At 41.8% G+C, this 19,878-nt stretch overlaps 1 protein-coding gene across 3 annotated transcripts in view; it reads left to right on the forward strand.

Annotated features, from left to right (window-relative positions):
- Window positions 1-19,878, forward strand: part of LOC109453821 (cytosolic beta-glucosidase) — a 409,360-nt gene that overhangs the window by 84,827 nt on the left and 304,655 nt on the right. For 2 of the 3 annotated variants that reach the window (XM_074321838.1, XM_019743861.2), the window contains exon 1: window positions 9,273-9,402. The exons of the other annotated variant lie outside the window; for it this stretch is intronic. In XM_074321838.1, the coding sequence (XP_074177939.1) occupies window positions 9,345-9,402 (58 nt within the window). In that variant the 5' untranslated portion in view covers window positions 9,273-9,344. Of the gene's footprint in view, window positions 1-9,272; window positions 9,403-19,878 lie in introns of those variants that run through there. 3 annotated transcript variants of the gene reach the window in all.

Below are 19,878 nucleotides of genomic sequence, written 5' to 3' on the forward strand. Positions count from 1 at the left end.
ATATAAGTGTTTCTTAGAGTTCTGTGAGTTGTCCTAAGAAATTATTGAACAGGAAGGGGGTAGTGGGAACCCCGATTTATAGTTGGTTGGTCAGAAGTACACATGATAACCTGGCGCTTGAGACTGGTCTGTGAACTGGGGGCAGCCTTGTGGGACTGAGCCCTTCCCTTGTGGAATCTGACACGAACTCTAGGTAGTGTCAGAACTGAATCAAATGGGAGGACACCCAATTGGTGTCAGAGGATTGATTGGTATGGGAAAAACCCCGCGTCCCTGGTGTCAGAAGTATTGTGAGTGTTAGAGTCAAGGAAAACACTGGGTGTGTTTTTTCTAGACAACAGATACTTATTTTCATAGTGTTTGATGTATTGCATGGGGCCTTGACTGGAATAACAACGGGCCAAAGGCCCCAAATCCAGGAAAAAAGGAGGCACCTGCTGTCCCACACTGTCTGCTGGAAAGAAGTTGCTGGGTTGCAGTAAGGGGCACCCAAGGTACAATGGGAGCATGCTAAAGGGGGACTTAACTTGTCCTGGGGAATGTGTCCTGCATAAGGAAACCTGACGCTGGCCAATGGAAGATAAGGAAGCCTTAGTCCAGATAAAAGGAGAAGAGGTTTTTTTGTTTGTTGGTTTGTTTTAAGGGCCAAAACAATATATTCACACACTTGTCTCATTCAGAGAAAAATTACCTGTCCAAAATGAAATGATGTTATGCACATGTTGTATATCTTTATACAGCAACTTTAGCAAGACACAGAGAGAAATATTTTATCTCCTAATTTGATGTTATAATTTACCTATATCATCAAATGGTGAGGTTGTGAAAAACATTACATTGCTCTTTCACTGTTAGTTTAAATTTCTCTTGGGTTTGTGTCTGTTTTTTGTTTTTTTGAGTGTTTGTTTTTCAAGGTTTCTTAATCTATATATTATAATTGAGCATCCTTGTCACCAAAGCGTCTTTACTACTTTCAACGTATTCCTTGCTTTCTTTTAAAAAAATTTATTTTCATTATTTTTTTTTTATTATTAGTTTCAGGTGTACAAAGCAATGTAATAGTTAGACATTTCACCCCTCGCAAAGTGAAATCCCCCTTCCCCCAATCTATTGCCCCTCTGGCATTATATATATATATATATATATATATATATATATATATATATATATATATTACAATTCCATTGACTCTATTCCCTATGCTGTACCCCAGATCCCATGACTATATATATAAAATTACAGTTGACATACAATATTATTCAGCTTCAGCTTCAGGTGTACAGTCCAGTGGTCAGGCATCCACACCGTCCATGAAGTGGTCTCCCTAAGTCCAGTGGCCATCCGACACCCTACGAAATCTTTACAACATTATTGTTTATATTCCCCAAACTGTCTTTCATATCCCCGTGGCAATATTGTAGTTACCATTTATGCTGTCTAATCCCTTCCCCTCTTTTTCACCCCCTTCCCTTCTAGCAACCATCAGTTTTTCCTCTATATCTCTGAGAATATTTCTGTTTACTTTGCTCATTTATTTAGCTCTTAAGATTCCACATATAAGTGAGATCATATGGTATTTGTCTTTCTGTGACTGACTTATTTCACTTAGCATAATGTTCTCTTGCTCCATCCATATCGTTGCAAATGGTAAGATTTCATTCTTCTTTATAGCTGAGTAATACTCCATTGTGTAAATGTGCCAAGAAAAGGTTTTAGGCAGAGGAAGCATCATTTGTCAAGAATCAGTGTTGAGAAACAGCATGGAGCGTGGTAGATTTGAAAAGCTGAAAAAGGTTAGAAGAGCTTAGGAGAGGAACACGGGTGCAAATGTGAATAGAAGGGAGGCAGGAACCAGATCATGTGAGCTTTGTAGAGCTCACGCAGTTTGAACTTGAGGAGCAGGGGACAATCTCTGAACAATGTGTGGTGTAGAAAGATGGCTCAGGCTGTAGGCGTCTGTTGGATGGGAAAAAAAACAAACAAAAAAACAACTCTGGAAATTGGGAGTCCACTTGGAACTTTGCAGAGGATTTCTATTGCCTGCACATGGAGAAGAAGCCACAGGGATGAAGGTAAATAGACATATGTGAAACCTGCCAAGGCATTGGAGTCAACAGTGCTTGGAGGTGGGCTGCATGTGGCAGGAAGAAGGAGGAGAAGAGAAGGGTCCAGAATGGTGTCCAGGTGATGCAGTGGTCTTTGAGGATTCAAGAGAGAAAGGTCAGGGCAGGTTCTCCGAGATTGTCCCATGCGATACACAAAGCTGTGCTCACTCTCCCAATACAGTTCATCTGCAGTCATTTTTATGGTCACTGACATTGTTCTTTTTCACTCTGGTTTTACATTTTATTTGGCTCCATTCCACTCTTTGATGCTTCCTTTCCAGATTATGGGACTCTGATGCATTATTTCCTTCACCCTAGGAAGAGAATGCTTTTACAGTTCCAAACCCAGTCTCTGATGGGAGATTAACAATCAAACATACTCTCAAATGTTCGAACGCTCATGGGACTTAGGTGGATTAGCGACAGTCTAGTCCTGAGGCATGTGGCACACCTGTGTGGTGCCACAGACAGTTTAGATATAAAACTAGTTCGCGGTGTGTAGCTAGGCCTTTGAACTTGAGTGTGCTCTTTCTGGTAGTTAACACAAGGGGCGAGGAGAGAGACAGAGCGCCTCCTTGGCTTGTGTGCTCTAGGTGCCTTCCTTGCCGCACCCTAACTCCAGCTCAGGTAAACACTTCTCCAAAGACTCCATAGGAATACAGGGGAGTTTAGATTGCATTGGTGGAGGATGACTGGAGTGGCTAAATGAACTAGACAGAAGGACTGGCAGCGGCTCTGTGAATAATATCCTGACGTGTTACTACTGGAACCTGATACCACACTGCGGGTATTTGCTGGGAGGCTCCCAAAAGGCATGCTAAAGGCTCTGCCTTTTATTCTTAGAGCCTCCAAGCTCTACGGTTGAGCTTTCAGTGGTATCGCGTGGTTTTTGTGATTGTTTCTATGCCATTGTTAGTATCACCCTGTCAATACCTTGAAGGGCAAAGCATTTTGGGTGTGTTTTGACAATTACTCAATAGTAAATCCTTAATTGTATAGCAGCATGGCTTTTTGAAATGTTGAGTGATGCACTGCTGTTGCATTATATTGCTTTCATGATAAATCTTATGGAGGGTATGTCCTTCCATAAATTAATGCAAATAATTCTAATTGAATCCCTCTTGAGCCTGCCATTAGTTAGCTCACATGTATCTTCATTTCTGAGTTGGTGATATGGGTCAACATTCAAGTCAGTTAGAAAAATAACCAGTAAAGTTCCTTTATTCGGATTGGGTTTATAATATGTAGGCATGCATGTGAATCATGCATATAACATACATCCATTTTCATATGTCTATATCTGTGCTCATATATGTCTATATCTACATAGAATATGAATATACACACACACACATGCACGCACACGTGCGTACATACACATATATAGCAGTGGTGCCAAATAATTGTATACAAGTGGACACTTTCATCAACGTTGTTCAAGCAGTAGTTTGTGGTAATCAGAAGTGTCTGGACGCTGATGGTAACCACTTTGAGCACCTCTTGTAATTGCAGAAGTCAAACGTGACTTGTATTTATGTTTTGTTATCGGTATATATTGAGTATTATAATTTTAATACAATTTTTTCCTTTCTTAACATGTGTGTACAGTTCTTTGGCACCCTCTGTATATGTGTACCATATATGAGTCTTTGGGTTGCAAGTAACAGGAAACCTGACCCTGAGAGGCCTAAACCATAAAGGAAATTTCTTGGTTCTCAAAGGGTCAGTTCCACTCATCCTTCCTCCACATCCCAAAGCCAGTCCTATTTATGTGTTTATGAAATGGCTGCTGAAAACTTCCACATTCATGTGTGGCAGGAAGAGCACGGCTCTTTAGATCGCTTCTACCGAAGAGTGAGAAAGCCCCTTTCTCAGAAAGCCTACCTCCATTTTCTCACGTCTAATTGTTTGACTGGGTTTCCAGCCCACCTCTAATCCAATCCCTATAACCCGTGCATGAGATGTGAAGATAGCCTTAAATTAATCCCTGGAGCTGGCAGGTTATTGGGTGGGGTGCAGTGTCAGTGTCTCCAGGAGCCCAGAGGCTGCATAGGAGAAAGGCAGATACCCAAAGGGAATCAGAATCTGCTATTGAAAGAGTCCTGAGAGTTGACTGAATCCTGGGTGGCCCAGATTAATAAACACCTGTACCCCTGGCTCCACACCTCACCCCCCCCACAACGCACACATGCGGTCATCAGACTTTTCACAATCAAAGATTCTTTTTATAATTGATTTACTTTCTGAACTTAATGTTTTGACAGAGTCTGTCTACTAAGAAACCAAAAGCATTGTTATAATGAATTAATTTTTGCATTTTCATGCATGGGAAGCTGGTATTACCACAATGAGTTTATATAATTCAGGCTAAAGCAATAAAATGGACTTCTTAGATAGCCTGGGAGACCTGATAGGAAGTAAATTTACAATTGCAATTAGAATTACTCCAATATTAAAAACAATTGGATGGCTCTCAGGAGTCCAGGGCCCTGTTTGGAAAGTACTTTTTAAAACGTGCATCCTCGCTCAAGGTTTGCCCAGGTCTTCTTAGCAAGTGAAGAAAATCAGGATGAAAAATCCGTTGCAAAACCAACCGTGGGTGGCTTGGCCCTTTGGGGTGCCTCACCCCTCCTGGCCCTCCTTCACTTTCTCTTTTACTTTCTTTTCTCTCCAGTGACATAATATCACCAAAGAGGCTCCACTGCTGTTAAAAGGTTCTTTGAAATCATTAAACTTTTCCCTTGGGTTTCTTTCTTTTTTTAAAAAAAAACATGGTCATTATTCACAGAGAATCTTTATCAGCAACTCCTTAATCTCAGTGGTTTAGCCAAGTAAACATGTATTTCTCATTCATACCATTGTCGGAAGTGGCTTGCTTCTGGGGTCTATACCGGGCACTGCTCCATGAGGTGATATGGGAAACAGTCTCCATCCATCAAAGGAGTCCCTAGGGCCTCAAGAGTGTTCCAATGGCGTATCTGTATCTAGTCGGTGGATGAAAGGGGTATGATGACATATGGATGAAACACAAATGACTGTGTGGGCAGATTTCATCGACCTCGCCTGGAAGTGGTGTGCATTATTTCTGCCCACATTCTACTGGCCAGGGCTCAGTCATATGGCCACATCTAACTGCAAGCAGGCTGACAAATGCGGTCTCATTGTGTGCCCAGATGGAAAAGGAAACAGGACTTGGCTCTTTTCTGTCTTTGCTGCAGACAGAAAAATGCTTCTTTAGAACCGTACTGTTCTCCTGACATAGGTACACAGGAACATTTTAAATGCCAGGGTTTTTGAATCTCGGCATTTCACATTGGGAGGGTCAGTCGTGACTAATGGGGCTGAATCCTTTTTGAATAACAGCTTGTTTTGCAGTTAACAAAGAAAAGCTTCTGCAAGATATATTTTTTACCCCAGAGAACAGTGTATTTATAGTCTCTTAGCACTCCCAGGACTTTTAGAGAGAGCACACTTGTAGCCAAAACCATAATGCAAGTAACTTGTATTTCCCTCCAGCCTGGAAAGTGGGCAGAGGTTGGTGGCTCTGATGAATGGCAGTTTGGTGTGCGGTTCTGAGGCAGTGCCCTGGAAAGGTGGCAGAATCTCAAAGAAGTTACTGTGTGGGTTTGAGGAGGGAGTTGCACTGAAGGCCTAGGATTTATACCCTTAGAGGGTCCCTTGTGCTTCCAAAGCAAAGTCAGTGGATGTGAAGGGACCATGGCAGGTTGAAGATTAGAGAGTGGACGTCTTAGCATTCACCAGTGTGGACCCAAACTGGGAGTTGAGACAATGACAACATCAGGCATTTTTTTTTAAAATGTCTTCAATAGACCTACATTTTCGCATGGTCTTAGAATAGAATGGAGGGGACTCAGAGAACAACAAATTAAATTACCAGCCACCCTTGCTAGATAGGGCCATGAAATCAGAATTCTTTTTTATAAAGAAAATAAATAATTTCCCCCGCAACATTGTGGCTACAAATTCATATACCTTACAGCCGTCAGGACTTTTGTGCAGGGAATGTTAGTGGGTGAGCTCTCTGAAAGGTGAGAAGATGACAGAGGGATTGTGGGTAGCTATGGAAGGTACTGGAAGGAGGGAGAGAGTGCCAGGAGAACTAAGGTTCCCCTGGGGTCCTCGAGACCCTATTGGGGATCTAGAAGGTCAAAACTATTTCTGTAATGATCTGAAGACATAATTTGTCCTTTTCACTCTCATCTCTTGTTCTTTTCTGTGTGTACAGTGGAGTTTTCTAGAGGCAACGGGTCAAATAGGGAGCAGACATGAACATCCAGCTGCCTTCTCGTAGGTCAGGCATCAAAGAGATTTGCAAAAATGTAAAACTCTTCTCAGTATTTTTGTTTGTTTGTTTTGGATTATATGATTATTTTTTATAAAATATGTTATTTGTTTTCACGTGGCATTTTATTGCTATTTTATTTCGAATGAAGTCATCGGTAAATATATACTTTTTAAATCTCAGTTTTAATTTTGAGTAAATATTGATAAATAAACCCATATTTTAAAAAGCTCTTTAAGGACCTCAATTAATTTTAAGACTGTAAAGAGTTCCTCATACAAAACGTTTGAGAATCCTATCAGAGCTGAGAAAAATTAAATTCTGCCATATGCGGTCAAACAACTTCAGAGAATGTAGAACGCTGAGAAGGTAGATTGTACTTTCTGGAGAAAACCACTAGAAGAACAGTAGCAATTAGCTAGGGGTTGTTGGGGTAGGAGGCCGCTGGTGGGATAAGTAAATTTTCATAACACTTTATACATCAACTTGTAAGCCTAAAAAAATTGCAATACTGCCATCTAGTGTCTCATAATGAAAAATATATTAATATTTATTTTTTTCATTCAATTTATGAGGATTGCTTTGGACCTGAATGACTGTAGGGACTCAATTTAATAGTACACCCTGTATTTTTCATGTTTATTTCACCAAACGTATATGTTTAAATGCCTTCCCTAACTCCCTTGTATATTTAACTTCTCCTTAGGGTTAGGGAAACTGGAGAGGGAAGGATTTCAACCTAGTTATACCTCGTTGCAATCATGTTCCTGTTGTTATACAGTGTGAGATGATTTAGGGCTGGCTTGGGGGAACTGAAAAAGTCACTTTCCTCACTTTGCTTTTGCCTGACTCCTGTCTCCATGGGCATTAAAAAAAATCTTTTAATTTTGGTTCAATTTTAGATGTACCGAAATGTTGCAAAGATAGTACAGTGAGCTCTCATGTACCCCTCACCCCGTTTCCCCTTTTGCCACCATTTTGCATTATTATGGAACACACACTGAGCACCTGGCACAATGGATCAAAAGCCCCACATCAAGGCATGTGGTTGTGAAATTTCAGAAATAGAAGCTTGGGAAGCAGGGAGCATGAGCTGGGACACAAAACATGTTCCATATAAGAGGTAAGGATCTGGATTCTCATCAGTCTTCTCAATAGCCACACCGCAAGCTAGAAACCCATGCACCGATGCTTTAAAAATTCTGAGTGAAAATTATTTCCATCATAAAATCCCATAATACCTTAATTACATATCAAGTGTGATGTTAGAATGAAGACAGTTCTAGAACTACAGCGTTTCAGAAAATGTACCTTTCATGTCCCTTTTATCAGAAAGTTACTCGAGGATTTGCTTCTCTAAACGGGGAGAAGACAGAAAGAGGGAGAAAGCCCAGGAGACGGGGAAGGAAGTAGCAGATTATATAGTTAGCTTTGTGGCTGCCTACAAAACAGTGCAGAATGGAGCCAGAAAACAGAGGTGTTTGAACAACTTGGAGATTTATAGTTCTGTTAGAGTGTTTGGGGATGAATTAGTTTTATAGGTATAGAAAAATTAAATATAGAAACCAGACAGTTGATTAACCCCAGAGAAAACAAAAAGTTGCATGGAAGCATGGTATACTACATGGCTCAGTTTTGAACCGTATATAGTTATAGTAAATGTAAATATAAAACATTTAACTGCAAGGTCATCTTACCTTTTGGGTGGATGAGAGAAAGAGAGAAAGCGCACACGAACACATGCTAGGATCTTCCATTCTTTATTCAATAGTCATTATCTAAAATAAAAAAATAAGAAGCACTGTATCAGCCTGTTTTTTAAACTACATGGAAGTAAATTCAGTGTTTGTCCCTTATCCATTGATTCCTTTTCTGAGATTTCAGTTCCCAGTGATCAACCATGGTCTGAAAATATTAAGTGAAAAATTCCAGAAATAAAGAATTCATAAGTTTAAAATGATGCACCTTTCTGAGTAGGTGATGAAATATCCTGACATCAGGCTCCTCCCCCTGAACATAAATCAATCCTTTGTCCAGTGTCTCCAAGCTGTAGATGCTCCCTGCCTTTAGCTAGTTACCAGGTTGACTATTGTAGTATCGCACTGCTTGGGTGCGTGTAACCCTTCTTTTACTTAACAATGGCCCCAAAGTGCCAGAGTAGCTTAATGCTAATGTCACACTGATTGCATCACTCACCTCACTTTGTCTCATCACCTAGACACTGTGTCATCTCCATCACAAGAAGGGTGAGTACAGTACAGTAAGATATTCTGAAACAGAGAGATCATATTCACCTAACTTTTGTTACAGTATGTTGTTATAATTGTTCTATTTTGCTATTGTTAATCTCTTACTGTGCCTAATTTATTAATTAAACTTTATCATAGGGTAAGAACATTGTATTTATAAGGTTTGGTACTGTCCAGGGTTTCAGGCATCTACTTGGGGGGGTCTTGGGACATCTTCCCCTCAGATAAGGGGAGGGCTACTGTTCCAGAAGAAACAGTTGAAAATAGTTACCTCTAAGGAATGGGGCGTAGGAATTGGTAAGAATTGTAAAAGGGAAAATTCTACAAGGATTATGTGACTTCTGCAAACCATGTCCATGCATTTCATGAAAAGGGAAAGGATCAGAGGAATGGCTGCCCTGCCAAAGCAGGGACTCAGTCAGCCCCCAGGCAGGTCTGTTATCAGGCAGTGCCCAGGGAGAAAGGAGAAAGGCTCCTGGTACAAAGTGTCTTGGATTCCTATCAAGGAGGTAGCCAGTCAAGAGGGATCCTTTAATACCACTCCCTTCTTGTTTGCAAATACAATTGCATTCTGAGACTCTGGTCAGGGGTGAGAGTTCCCTTATTGTTTGCACAGTTGCCAGGCTCGACCAAAGGGCGTGAGCTGCTGGCTGAGTGTTCCAGTCCGCCAGCCGTCTTCCTGAAACCATGGCTTTCCCTGAGGGGTTTGGATGGGGGGCATCCACCGCAGCTTATCAAGTGGAAGGTAGGAGAAACTCGTTGCCCTTCACTGGGGCCAGGATGGCTTACTTCTAGTGGGTTCTGGAGGGTGGGGATGAAGCGGCAAAAAGAAAAGAAGGAAAAGGTTTGCAGAGTCTGTAACTGTATAAATGAAACTGTCTCACTTTTCACAGAGAAGAGGTTCATATTCTGTGACCCTTCCCGTGGGCACAAGGATGATTGATGGTGGTGAGGGTTGAAGGCCAACCTGCAGCTGTAAGCTGTACTTCTGGCCAGACCAAGCTGACCTGAGACATCAGTTTGCATTGGACCAACTGCTTTTGGCATTGGTCATTGGTTTCTTCACTACATTTGTGGCCCACACCAAAATATATATATATATTTTTTCCCTATTGGCTTGAAAAATATTGGTTGACTAAATAAGCTGGCCCTCTAGGAATGAAAACAAGAGAGACCACCTTGGCTAGTTTCCTTCTCAGAAGAGAGGTCAGGCAGATCAGAGAGGGGTTCGCAGAGAGGGGTAGAGAGCTGGAGTGAAGTGAATAGAATCAGCTTCTAGAAGGAGCATAGCATGGCAACTATGACAATGGGCTGTGCAGCCAGACTCCCTATGCTTGGGGTCTATCTCTACTTTTTACCAGCTCTGTGGGACTTTAGGCAAGTTACTCAACTTCTCTGTGCCTTCTCATCCGTAATTGGCGGTGATTATGGTACCCACCTTATAATATCACTGTGAGGTTTACGTACGATGATGTATATTAGGTGCTTGGGGCTTAGTAAGTGCTCAATGCATGGCATGTGTATTTAGGAGGATCACGAAAGGATCACTAAAAACGACTCACTATGAAACACTACGGTTAACATGGCATGAATACGCAATCTGTCCTACAAGACAAGACAATGGGTTTCAGGTACCAATGTCCAGGCCCCCCGCCTCAGGCCTTGGGATAACCATGGAAGGAGCTCCTCTCTTCACAGGGGCTCAGTGGTGCTGCGCCTCTTCTGTCTTCTGGAGGCAGTTTATCCCATGCTTTTCTGCACCAACTTGCCGCAGCCTTATTTTAAGGTCTTTCTTTGTGGCCTCAAAGGGGCTCTTATGCTGTTGACTCTCTGTCAACAGCTTTCAGGGTGGGGGCCTGGATCCCAGTGACTGTTTTCTGTCAACTCACACAGGGACTTCTGTGCTGGCTTGTTTGCCACCCCTTACCTCTCCTCGTGTGCTGGGTCTCAATGCCAGTTCAAGCCTTTAATTAGCTGAGTGACTTGGGGCACACAATTTATTGGAGTCTTAGTTTCCTTATTTGTAAAATTAGGAAAATGGTCATTCCCTCTTTGTAGGCTTGATGTGGGGAGTAAACCAGTTAGTATATGTAACGGGAGCACTAGAATTCCTGGCACAGAGTACCCATTAAATAAAACAACTACAATAATGCTGTTACTAATTCTACTACTGCTAGTACTAACTACTCCTCCTGGTAATAATAATAATAGGATTATTATTGTTTTCCTTCCTCCTGGCTGGAGTCTCTCCTACTCTGTACTGACAGGAATTACATCGTCTGCTCCATGTAGTGGGAACGGTCATTTCTGCCTGCAAATTACAATACACTCCCCACTTTCTTATTCTACCAGCTGCAGCAGGGAGAGTGACTGTGTACCCCTTTCACCGCGGCACGGCCATCATCCTGTGGCTTTGTTAAATCAATGTGGCCTGGGATTTAAAAGCTGAGGTCACCCTGTCATTTTCTGATTTTGAGAATCTTTGAACTGTTGGGCTGCCTTGGCCTCTGAAAGACTGCACAGCCTTTGGAAGTCAGAGGCACTCAGCAGAACTGAGCATGAACTATTTGTTAAAAACAGAAAAAAAAATCTAACATTTTGGCGATTTGTTATAAACGTTACCTTGTGTCTCTTCCCACTGATTTTCAAAACACATGTGCCTGTGTAGGTATCTTTGTTTTCAGATACCCTCTCCAGAGTCCTGCCTGATAACCAGCATCCTCCACCATCTCCCCACGCCCCTGCACACCCACACCTCACCCCTGCATGGAGAGGGAGATATCGTGGCTCTGTTACTTGGCACAGAAGTCACTGTCAGGGTCTTTGCAGGTGGGGATGATTGACAGGGGCACGACACAGCTTCGATCACTGGGGCTCCTCCCGTCCTGACTGCTCGGTTGCATATTCCACCAGACCCACGGCTCTTCCTTCTTTCTGTCCACGTGCCTGTTCCTTCCATTTCCACTCTGGTGACTTCCCCGTGTGTGGTTTTTAAGGTGAATTTAATGTAATGTTGATTATATAAGAGTTGACGGCGTGGTGCCTGGAGCCTTTTGGAGGAAAGCACACTATAAATCGAAAAAATGAAAAAGAAAATAAACAAGTGGTCTAAGCAGGAGGAAAATTATGTGTTTTAGGTGCGTTGTAAAGAACACCGTAAAACCTGTACACATGTATTTGTTAGATGAGGAGACAGGTGAAGAAAGTGCCAGCACTCATCATGTGCACGGAAGTGAGTCTCATGCCGTATTTCAAAGTACAGACCGATTCCCAGGATGTTGAACGCTTCGTGCAGCTGACTCTGGCTCTCTTGCTGGCTGGAGGAAGTGGGAGGCACACACAGCACGTAGCACAGTGGCATTTTGTTCAGTCCTTCGGTAAGCCACGGAGGGCTATGGAAATGACATTTGGGACCCAATCCTACCGCTTTTATGAACTTATAAGTCCCTGTGATTTCAGGGAAGGCTCTTAAGGGGTCAACACGCTCTGTAAAATCCCACAAATCCTACACAAAGTCCGCTACTGCTTCCTGGTGGGATCTGAGTCTGTGGTGCTTCAAGAGGCAGAGTCCTCAGTTTCATGAATTCCGTTATCCAACCCGGTACTGCCCTGGGTACCGAACAATGTCTGGCTTGTGATTTAACTTTGACTTTGGCTTTGTGTTGGCAGAAATTGGGGCTGGCCTCAAATTTTGGCCACCTGTTTACCTTGGTGTGTCAAAGGTGGACTCTTATTATTAAGATAGTTGGGGTTAATTTTGCACCTAAAAAAGAAAGAAAGAAGAAAAAGAAAAACGGGAGAATAAACATGGTGGCTGCATTCGTTGATTTTAGGTCCAGTTTGTGGTGAACCTCTCCAGGCTGTTTCTTCTCTGGTGCCCTTCAACAACTCAACTGGTCCCCATAAATCTGAACTACAGGCACGTGTCATCAACCTGCAGTAGGTGTCAGCATAGGTTCCATATTGCTTTAGACCACTTCCTACTTGCTTTCTCCATTCAACCAATTTTGGCCATGCGTCTTGGTTCCTATCTTTTGCTAAACCACTTGGATTAAATATCCCAGTGTGGGGCTTGATGTCCTGGCTGCCCTTGGTTGGCTTCTAGAATAGGACCCACCAGATAGACCTGCTCTTTGCCTGGACCACCTAAGATAGAAGGAGGGGAAACAGACTTAAAGCACGGCCATTCGTTTCTTGGTGTGGAAGGAAAAAGAAAGAAGCATTATTCCGTGAAAGTTCTCATTGCTTCAACATTGATGTGACAGAAACCACCCTTATTTCTTTCCCCCGGTTTCAAATTTGAGAGCCACACAGATCTCAATAATTGCCTTCTTTTTTGATTGCACCATGAAATTATGTGGGCATTATTAGAAGAGAATGGACTTACTCAGGGATGATATTCAAATATTCATCAGCTGATATACTGACCAATTGGATGCCAACCGTACACAGTGGGTGTACATGAGATTGGCGTCTGTTGACAGATAACCATTTCATTCCGTAAAGATTGCTCTGAGACCTGCTCTGCCACTCTCTGCCTTGGTTGACCCACAGATTCTCTAGAGAACGCCCCTAAATCCTGACCAGCCATCTTTAGTGTGTGAGTTTATATTGTAAGTTTTCATTCTAGTTTCTCAGACAATTCAGTCCTGTTTTCTTTCAGTTATCTAGAAATACTTCAATAAATGTGGTATCCGATTTCTTTGTTTATTTGTTTTCAGGTCTGCTGTAGATTCCTTTGTAAAAGGATTTACTGTCACTTCAGTGGGGTTGTGAGAGGGAAAGGGCTTAAATATGTATATTCCATTCCCAATCTTGAACTGGAAGTCTTTATTAACATGTGTTAATATATGGAAGTGCCTCATAATCCAGGAGGTATGAGTTTCCCCTTCTTTTTCTTACCAGTATCATCCTCTTCATCACTTCTAACACATCTAACCTCTGGAAATTTTCTACTCCTATGCTTTTTAGAAATAGGATTAGATAACATAGAATTGATGGAATTTCAGACAGTATAACAAGATAAAGTGAGATATTCAGACAATGAGAGGAAAGCTATAGAAAGACCACATGTCTAGGCATCGGCTTCTCAGGTCAGCTTCTCGAAGCCGTTTGCACTTTTCATCATTTCTTACCTCCCTTTATTCTCAACGCACAGATTCTCCAGGTACTGAATTTCCCAGTACGTCAGTTGGCTTCGTGGGCCATGTTGAAAGGTATCTGCTGCCATCACTGTTGATACATGCGGATTATTTATCAATAAGGGCCTCCCTGCTTGTATATTCTTTTGTATCGACAATGTTCTACTACGGAATGGATATTCATCACATATGTTTAGAAAAAACAAAAATTTTGTATTATGAAAGTAATTCTAGATAACTGTAGAACATTAAGAACTGATAAACAAGGAAGAAATAAAATGCAAAACTAGCCAGAGAGGTCTTTTCCAATTTTGAGTATGTACTTCTAGTCTTTTTCTATACATCTAGAGTTTCATGCATATGCTCCCTCTTGTTTTCTTCACCCTCAGAGGAGCATCCTATAAATGGTGTTGGTTTCATTAAGGTGCTTACAAATATCTTGATAAGCTATAACATGTCTGCATCTTTTCTCTTCTTCCAGTGCCCTTTCTCCCTTATCTTTCTATAGTTGCACATGGATATGACTTGAAAAGCGAAATGTGACTCAATATATTTAACCTCGGAAAACAAAAAGATCTGGTGCATTTCCATAATCTGTGTGGAGCATAAGTCCTATATAGCGTCCTACGTATTTATACATGACTCTTTTTTTTTTATCACCAGTGATTTCATAACTTACGATAAGACATTTATTTATTTGGATGGATATGTGCTGACAACATACTGTGGGGGCAGGGGGCGCGGGGCAAGGCATTGCCTGTGCTATTCCTTCTGGGCCTGCCCATCTGGTAGGAGTTGCTTTCCAGCTAAGTTCACTGATGCACAAAGTTCAGGAATTCTTTAAAAATTACCAGGCCATCACACAATGCCCAAGCCAGAAATATGGGGCTCCAGCTAGACCCGTCCTCTTATTCTCTCCTTTATTTAATCAACTATTTTTTTAGTTTATGTCTTCTAAACCTCTTGACTCCACCCCTCTTCTGCATTACTATTACCTTTCCCTTAGTTCCGAAACTCACCGTTCCTTGCTTTATTAAAGCCTCCTTTCCTCCGTTCCACTCTCCTCTAGTCTCTCTGGCGCATTGCTTCTAGCATGGTCTTTTAAAATTCTGACCACGTCACTTCTCTCTCTCTCTCTCTGTGTCTCTGTCTCTCTCTCTCTCTCTCTCTCTCTCTCTCTCTCTCTCTCCTTAGAGAGATAGCACGGACGTTGAAATCAAATAGACTAGGTTTGAACCCTGACGTTTCAGATGTACAATCTTCTCAGGAGATCTCTAAGCTTTGCATGCCTCAGTTTCCTCACTTGTAAAACAGGCGTAGTAATAGTGCCTGTCTCAGGTGGTTATAGACATTAAAGTTGTTTCTGGACATCAAATGCTTAGAACAGTGCTGGGCAAACTGTATGTGTTCAATAAATTTTAACAATTATTTAAACAATTTTATTGTCTTCTACACAATGATTTCTGAACTTCTTGTATGACATAAAAAAACCACACAACTCTGTAAGTTTGTCTCTGACTACATCCCCAGTTTTATCTCTTGCTTGTTTTTCATTTGTACATTATTCTTTGACCAAATAGAAGCATGTAGAGTTCTTTAAATGTGCCATGACCTTTAATGTACAGTTACACACACCGTTCCCTCTCCCTCATTGGCTATTGGCGCGAGCAGAGACCAACAGGGGACGAATGTCCAGGCGTCCTAACCTTCATCCTGGATCTTTTCCTACCCCCGCATACTGCCTCTTTCATCTCCATCCTTTATGCTACTCTTCTGAGTGTGTTCCTCTGACCTTGGTAGAGATACTAAGGGTCTGGGGGTGAGGCCCACCTCAAAGGGAACCCCCTAAAGAAGGTATTAGTCCATATGGACAGTCTATTGTTATACTATTTGGTACGGCATGGCTTTTTACCTGGGGGCCTGTGGATGTAGCGCCATGCTTCTAAGAATGACTACTATCATGAAAGATGCTGATACGGATATGGTAGCTGTGTGGATATTTCGATGGCATGAGCGGCCACCGTGGGCAGCAGCTTGCCCTGTTGTTTTCCTTCCACGGTGCTCCATGGGCCTCTGCCTTGAGGTGCCCTACACCCGACGAGCAGATCTATATTGGCTTCGGGTCTCTCTCAAGGTGCCTGCTCTTCTTTTCATTAGTGTGGATAATCAGAGTTTGATTGTAAAGTATGCCCGGGCCAAACACAAGGGCTTTTAAAATTGTCTGCTGTTTGAGATTATCCAGGCCACTGATCCCACTTCCTTAGCATGGATAATTGAGAGTGGACTGGGCTGAAGAATGTTAAGCAGAACCAATTGATGAAATAAATGAGATTTTAAAAAATCCTTTACATTTTAATAATAGAAAAAGAAAACAAGCTAGTGTACTTTTTTTTTTTTAATCTAAAAGGGCCTATTTTGTATTTCAAAACTAAATTTATTTGGTTTAAGTTGATTGAAAGTAGGAAAATATTTCCTATGACGCGCCCATTAAAAACCTATTCACAGTGTATACTAATTACAATACGTACTTAATAGACTTAGGGGAAAAATTGAAATGACAGCCAAGAGGTTGGGCAGTTTCAGATTCAATGTCAAATCTTCTTATAACCACATTTATGTTTCAACTCGGTAGCAGGGAGAGGGTGGAAGTCACTTCAAATTCTGAAAATCTTCTCTTGATAGTGGAGGCTATCATTCTTTACCCTTAACGAGCAATCGTCATGTAGAGAAGGGCATTTTTTAAAATGTATGTGTGAGATGAAGAGGATTGTGATTCCTGGGACTATCCGATCTCATTCACTTCTCATTTTCATCCTCCCATCTTTCCCCCCGTGTCCCCGAATGCAGGGAGAAATGTATTTACATGTCACTTAACTGGGAATTTAGAGGACATTTTCTCAAAAGAACAATGTTGTAAATAGGGGTAGGTGTCACTGAATACCCTTCAGGTGTGTAATGAGATAAATTGATTTGGGGGGTTGGCTTGGGGATTTGGAACATAATGTAAGAGGCAATGGTGAGTTTCTGGGCAGGTGACTCATAAACAAGGTTTTTGAAACATTACCCATTTTTATGTTGGGAATTGCCAAGCTTAGGCTTAACGTCTCCCACAACACCCATGAATAATCATTTAAATCCAGGCTTTGCGACTTGGAGGAGAAAAGTGCATTATTTACTCTAAAGACAATAATCTCCCTTTGGAGTCTCTAGTCCATCATACCGAGGCAGACTCGGGGATCTTTGAAAGAGCAACATTTTCTCATGATGCTCTATTACTTCATATGTCTTGTAAATGATTACCAAGGTCTAGATTGCAAGCACAGGTAGGGGTGCACATCAGCCACTCTGTAACAGAGTGTGGGTGACTAAGGCCCGTTTAGAGGGTGACATATTGCAAAGGGGCTTTGGCAAGGCCTATTGTGTTTGTATCAAGAACAAGACATGGGGATGGAGGTGTTGAAGATTCTAATGTATCCTCTGGGTCCTCGTAATGCCGAGAACTTGGCAAATGTAGGTCCACAATCAATTCTTGTCACCCAACTGATTTGGTGAAGGGAGAATGGAGGGCTTCTCAGCGTATATATTACACAGCGGAGGCCAGACATCTTCCAGGGTCACCTGATAACAGTTTCTATGGCACAAATAAAGACCAGGCACAATCATACTAAAACTATGATACAGTTGGCTTTGCTGTTAGATGATGACTTTTCTCTTGGTTGGAGAGAAATTTTGCAAGAAGTTTCAGAAAAGGTCTGTCCTATGTGATGTGTTTGGAGACTTGGGTTCTCTGGCATGAATTAATAATTAAATTAAATGGAATGAATATTTATTTGAATTACTGCTGTGTAGCTAATCCCAATTAGGCCTTCATTTACGGTGGATACTAGAGCCTAGAGGTATAAAGGGTAAATAAAATGATCGTTTGAATCCAATATTCCAGTGAGGGAGACAGGCGTACACATGACTATGATACAAAGTGACAACTCTTAACAGTAGACAGACAGACTGCTACTAGAGCACAGGTGGGAGGGGTGGGGATACAAGAATAAAATTGGGGGATTGTGTGGGCATCGAAGTTAGGCTTTTAGAAAAAGCTTGTTTTTTTTGTTTTGTTTTGTTTTGTTTTCAGGGAAAGACAGAGAAGGGCATATAAGCTGAGGAAATGTTTTGAGCCAAGACACAAAAGTATGAATACTTACATTGTATTTGGGAAAGGGTGTAGTCACAGCAGGACAGTAGATCAATGGGTTAGAATTCTAATACTTTAGAATGTATTAGAATCACCAGAAGTTCTTGTTAAAATGTAGATTTGAGGGGGGGAGGCTCATACCAGGCTATGTAATAGCAGTATTTATAGATGGAACCCAGGAATTGGCACTCTTTTGTGAGTACTCTGTGTGGGTGTGGTGTAGATGGCTCATGCTTGGAGAAAGCCTGCCACAGGCTATGTTTCCTGATGGTGGGGTGACTGTCAGGACATGAAGCTGGCAAGGTATTCATGGAAGAGGTCCACATTGTAATGTGCATAAGGTACTAGGCTAAGGAGTCGGTGTTAGGGTCACGTGCAATAGATTCTTGCTAGCCATAAAATATTCTTAAGCAAAGGGAGTAATATGATCAGGTCTGTATATAAGAGTTTGGACTGCAGTGTGGAGGATGGATTGAAGGAAGGAGACATGGAGGCTGGGGAACAGTTGTTAGGCAATTGCCGTGGAGGAGGCATATGACGATGAAGATTTGCATTTGGGGGGAGGGGCAGAATGCAGAGAAAAAGCACAAAGAGGCATCAGTGAGGGAAAACCAGGAGGGTGTGTTTATGAAAACAATGTAGGGCATGAAGGAAATGGGAGGAAGACGAAGATGAGTCCTGTGATTACAGTTTAGGTAACTAGCTGGCTGATGGTGCTATGAATAGACATAAAATACCCTGGAGATGGAGCAGGGTGGGAGTTTGTGTGATTAGGTTCAATTTGGGTTTGCAGTTCCCTTAGGGTATGTAAGTGGAAATGCCTGGGAGGTGACTGGAAATTTGTATCTCCATTTCAGGTTGGATTTGCGGGTAGTCACCCGTTGATAGCTGATAGTTGATAGCAGTCATAATGGAAGAGAATGCTTGAAATAGGGTGTTAGAGGTACACGAAAAGAGGAGCAAATGTTGCAAAGTCTGGATTCAATGCTGAGAGGAATTCAAAAGACTCAGAAGCAGCCCACGTGGAACAGTCATCTTTTCAGAATATTGAAACGACTAGGAAGAACTTTAGAAACCTCCAGTCCAATGGTTTTAAAACTTTTTTTTTAATGCAGCAGAACTAGGTTTTCAAGGAAAATCTTAACACAAAACTCTGATAACACAGGTACAGATGGAGCTTCTCTGTTTGAAGGGAAGGAAGGATTTGTACCTATTTGACCTATTGCTTCTTCCCTACATGGCAATTCTGACTCCCCTCCATGGTTTCTACAACACTGATGTGTGTTCCTTATTTTATAGAGTCCAGAGAGATGGAGTCACATGATCAATGTCTCATAACTTATTAGTGACGGAGTGGGGCCATAATGTGATAAGGCGTAGAAGACACACAGGAACAAAAGGCAAAGGGGAACCCATGGCTACAATGAATAGTGTAGAAAATACGTGGTTCCAAGGGAGAGGTTAGCGTTCTAGGTACTAATAGTCAGAAGGAGTTGCAGAGGTGTTGGGTTTTAGAGACTAGGAAAACATGTAGGGATTCAGTTTCTTGTCCATGTAAAAGTTAGAGCTAAAAGTCTGTGCTGGACTGGAGAAAGTTAGAAAGTGGGCCTTTCCAACATCTACGAAGTGGAGGCCATTGTCATCTATGTTACATCCCAATTATTGCTCAGAGCCTATCCAAGTTCTAGTAGAAGTGGCAGGTGAATGATGGGATAAGCTGAGGAGTCAGGAGAATGAGAGCAGTAGTTTTCCTTCCCGTGGAGGAGGGACTTTGAGAGCAACAACTTGTTTGGGAGGTAATGTGTTGGTAACTTGTCTTACAGTAATATTTGCAAAGTAAGAGTGCTCTTCTTATGAGAACACATATTTATTTAAGAAGGCTCTTTTGCAG

This window comes from Rhinolophus sinicus, linkage group LG02 (assembly GCF_036562045.2).
Source record: "Rhinolophus sinicus isolate RSC01 linkage group LG02, ASM3656204v1, whole genome shotgun sequence".
Taxonomy (NCBI): Eukaryota; Metazoa; Chordata; class Mammalia; order Chiroptera; family Rhinolophidae; genus Rhinolophus; species Rhinolophus sinicus.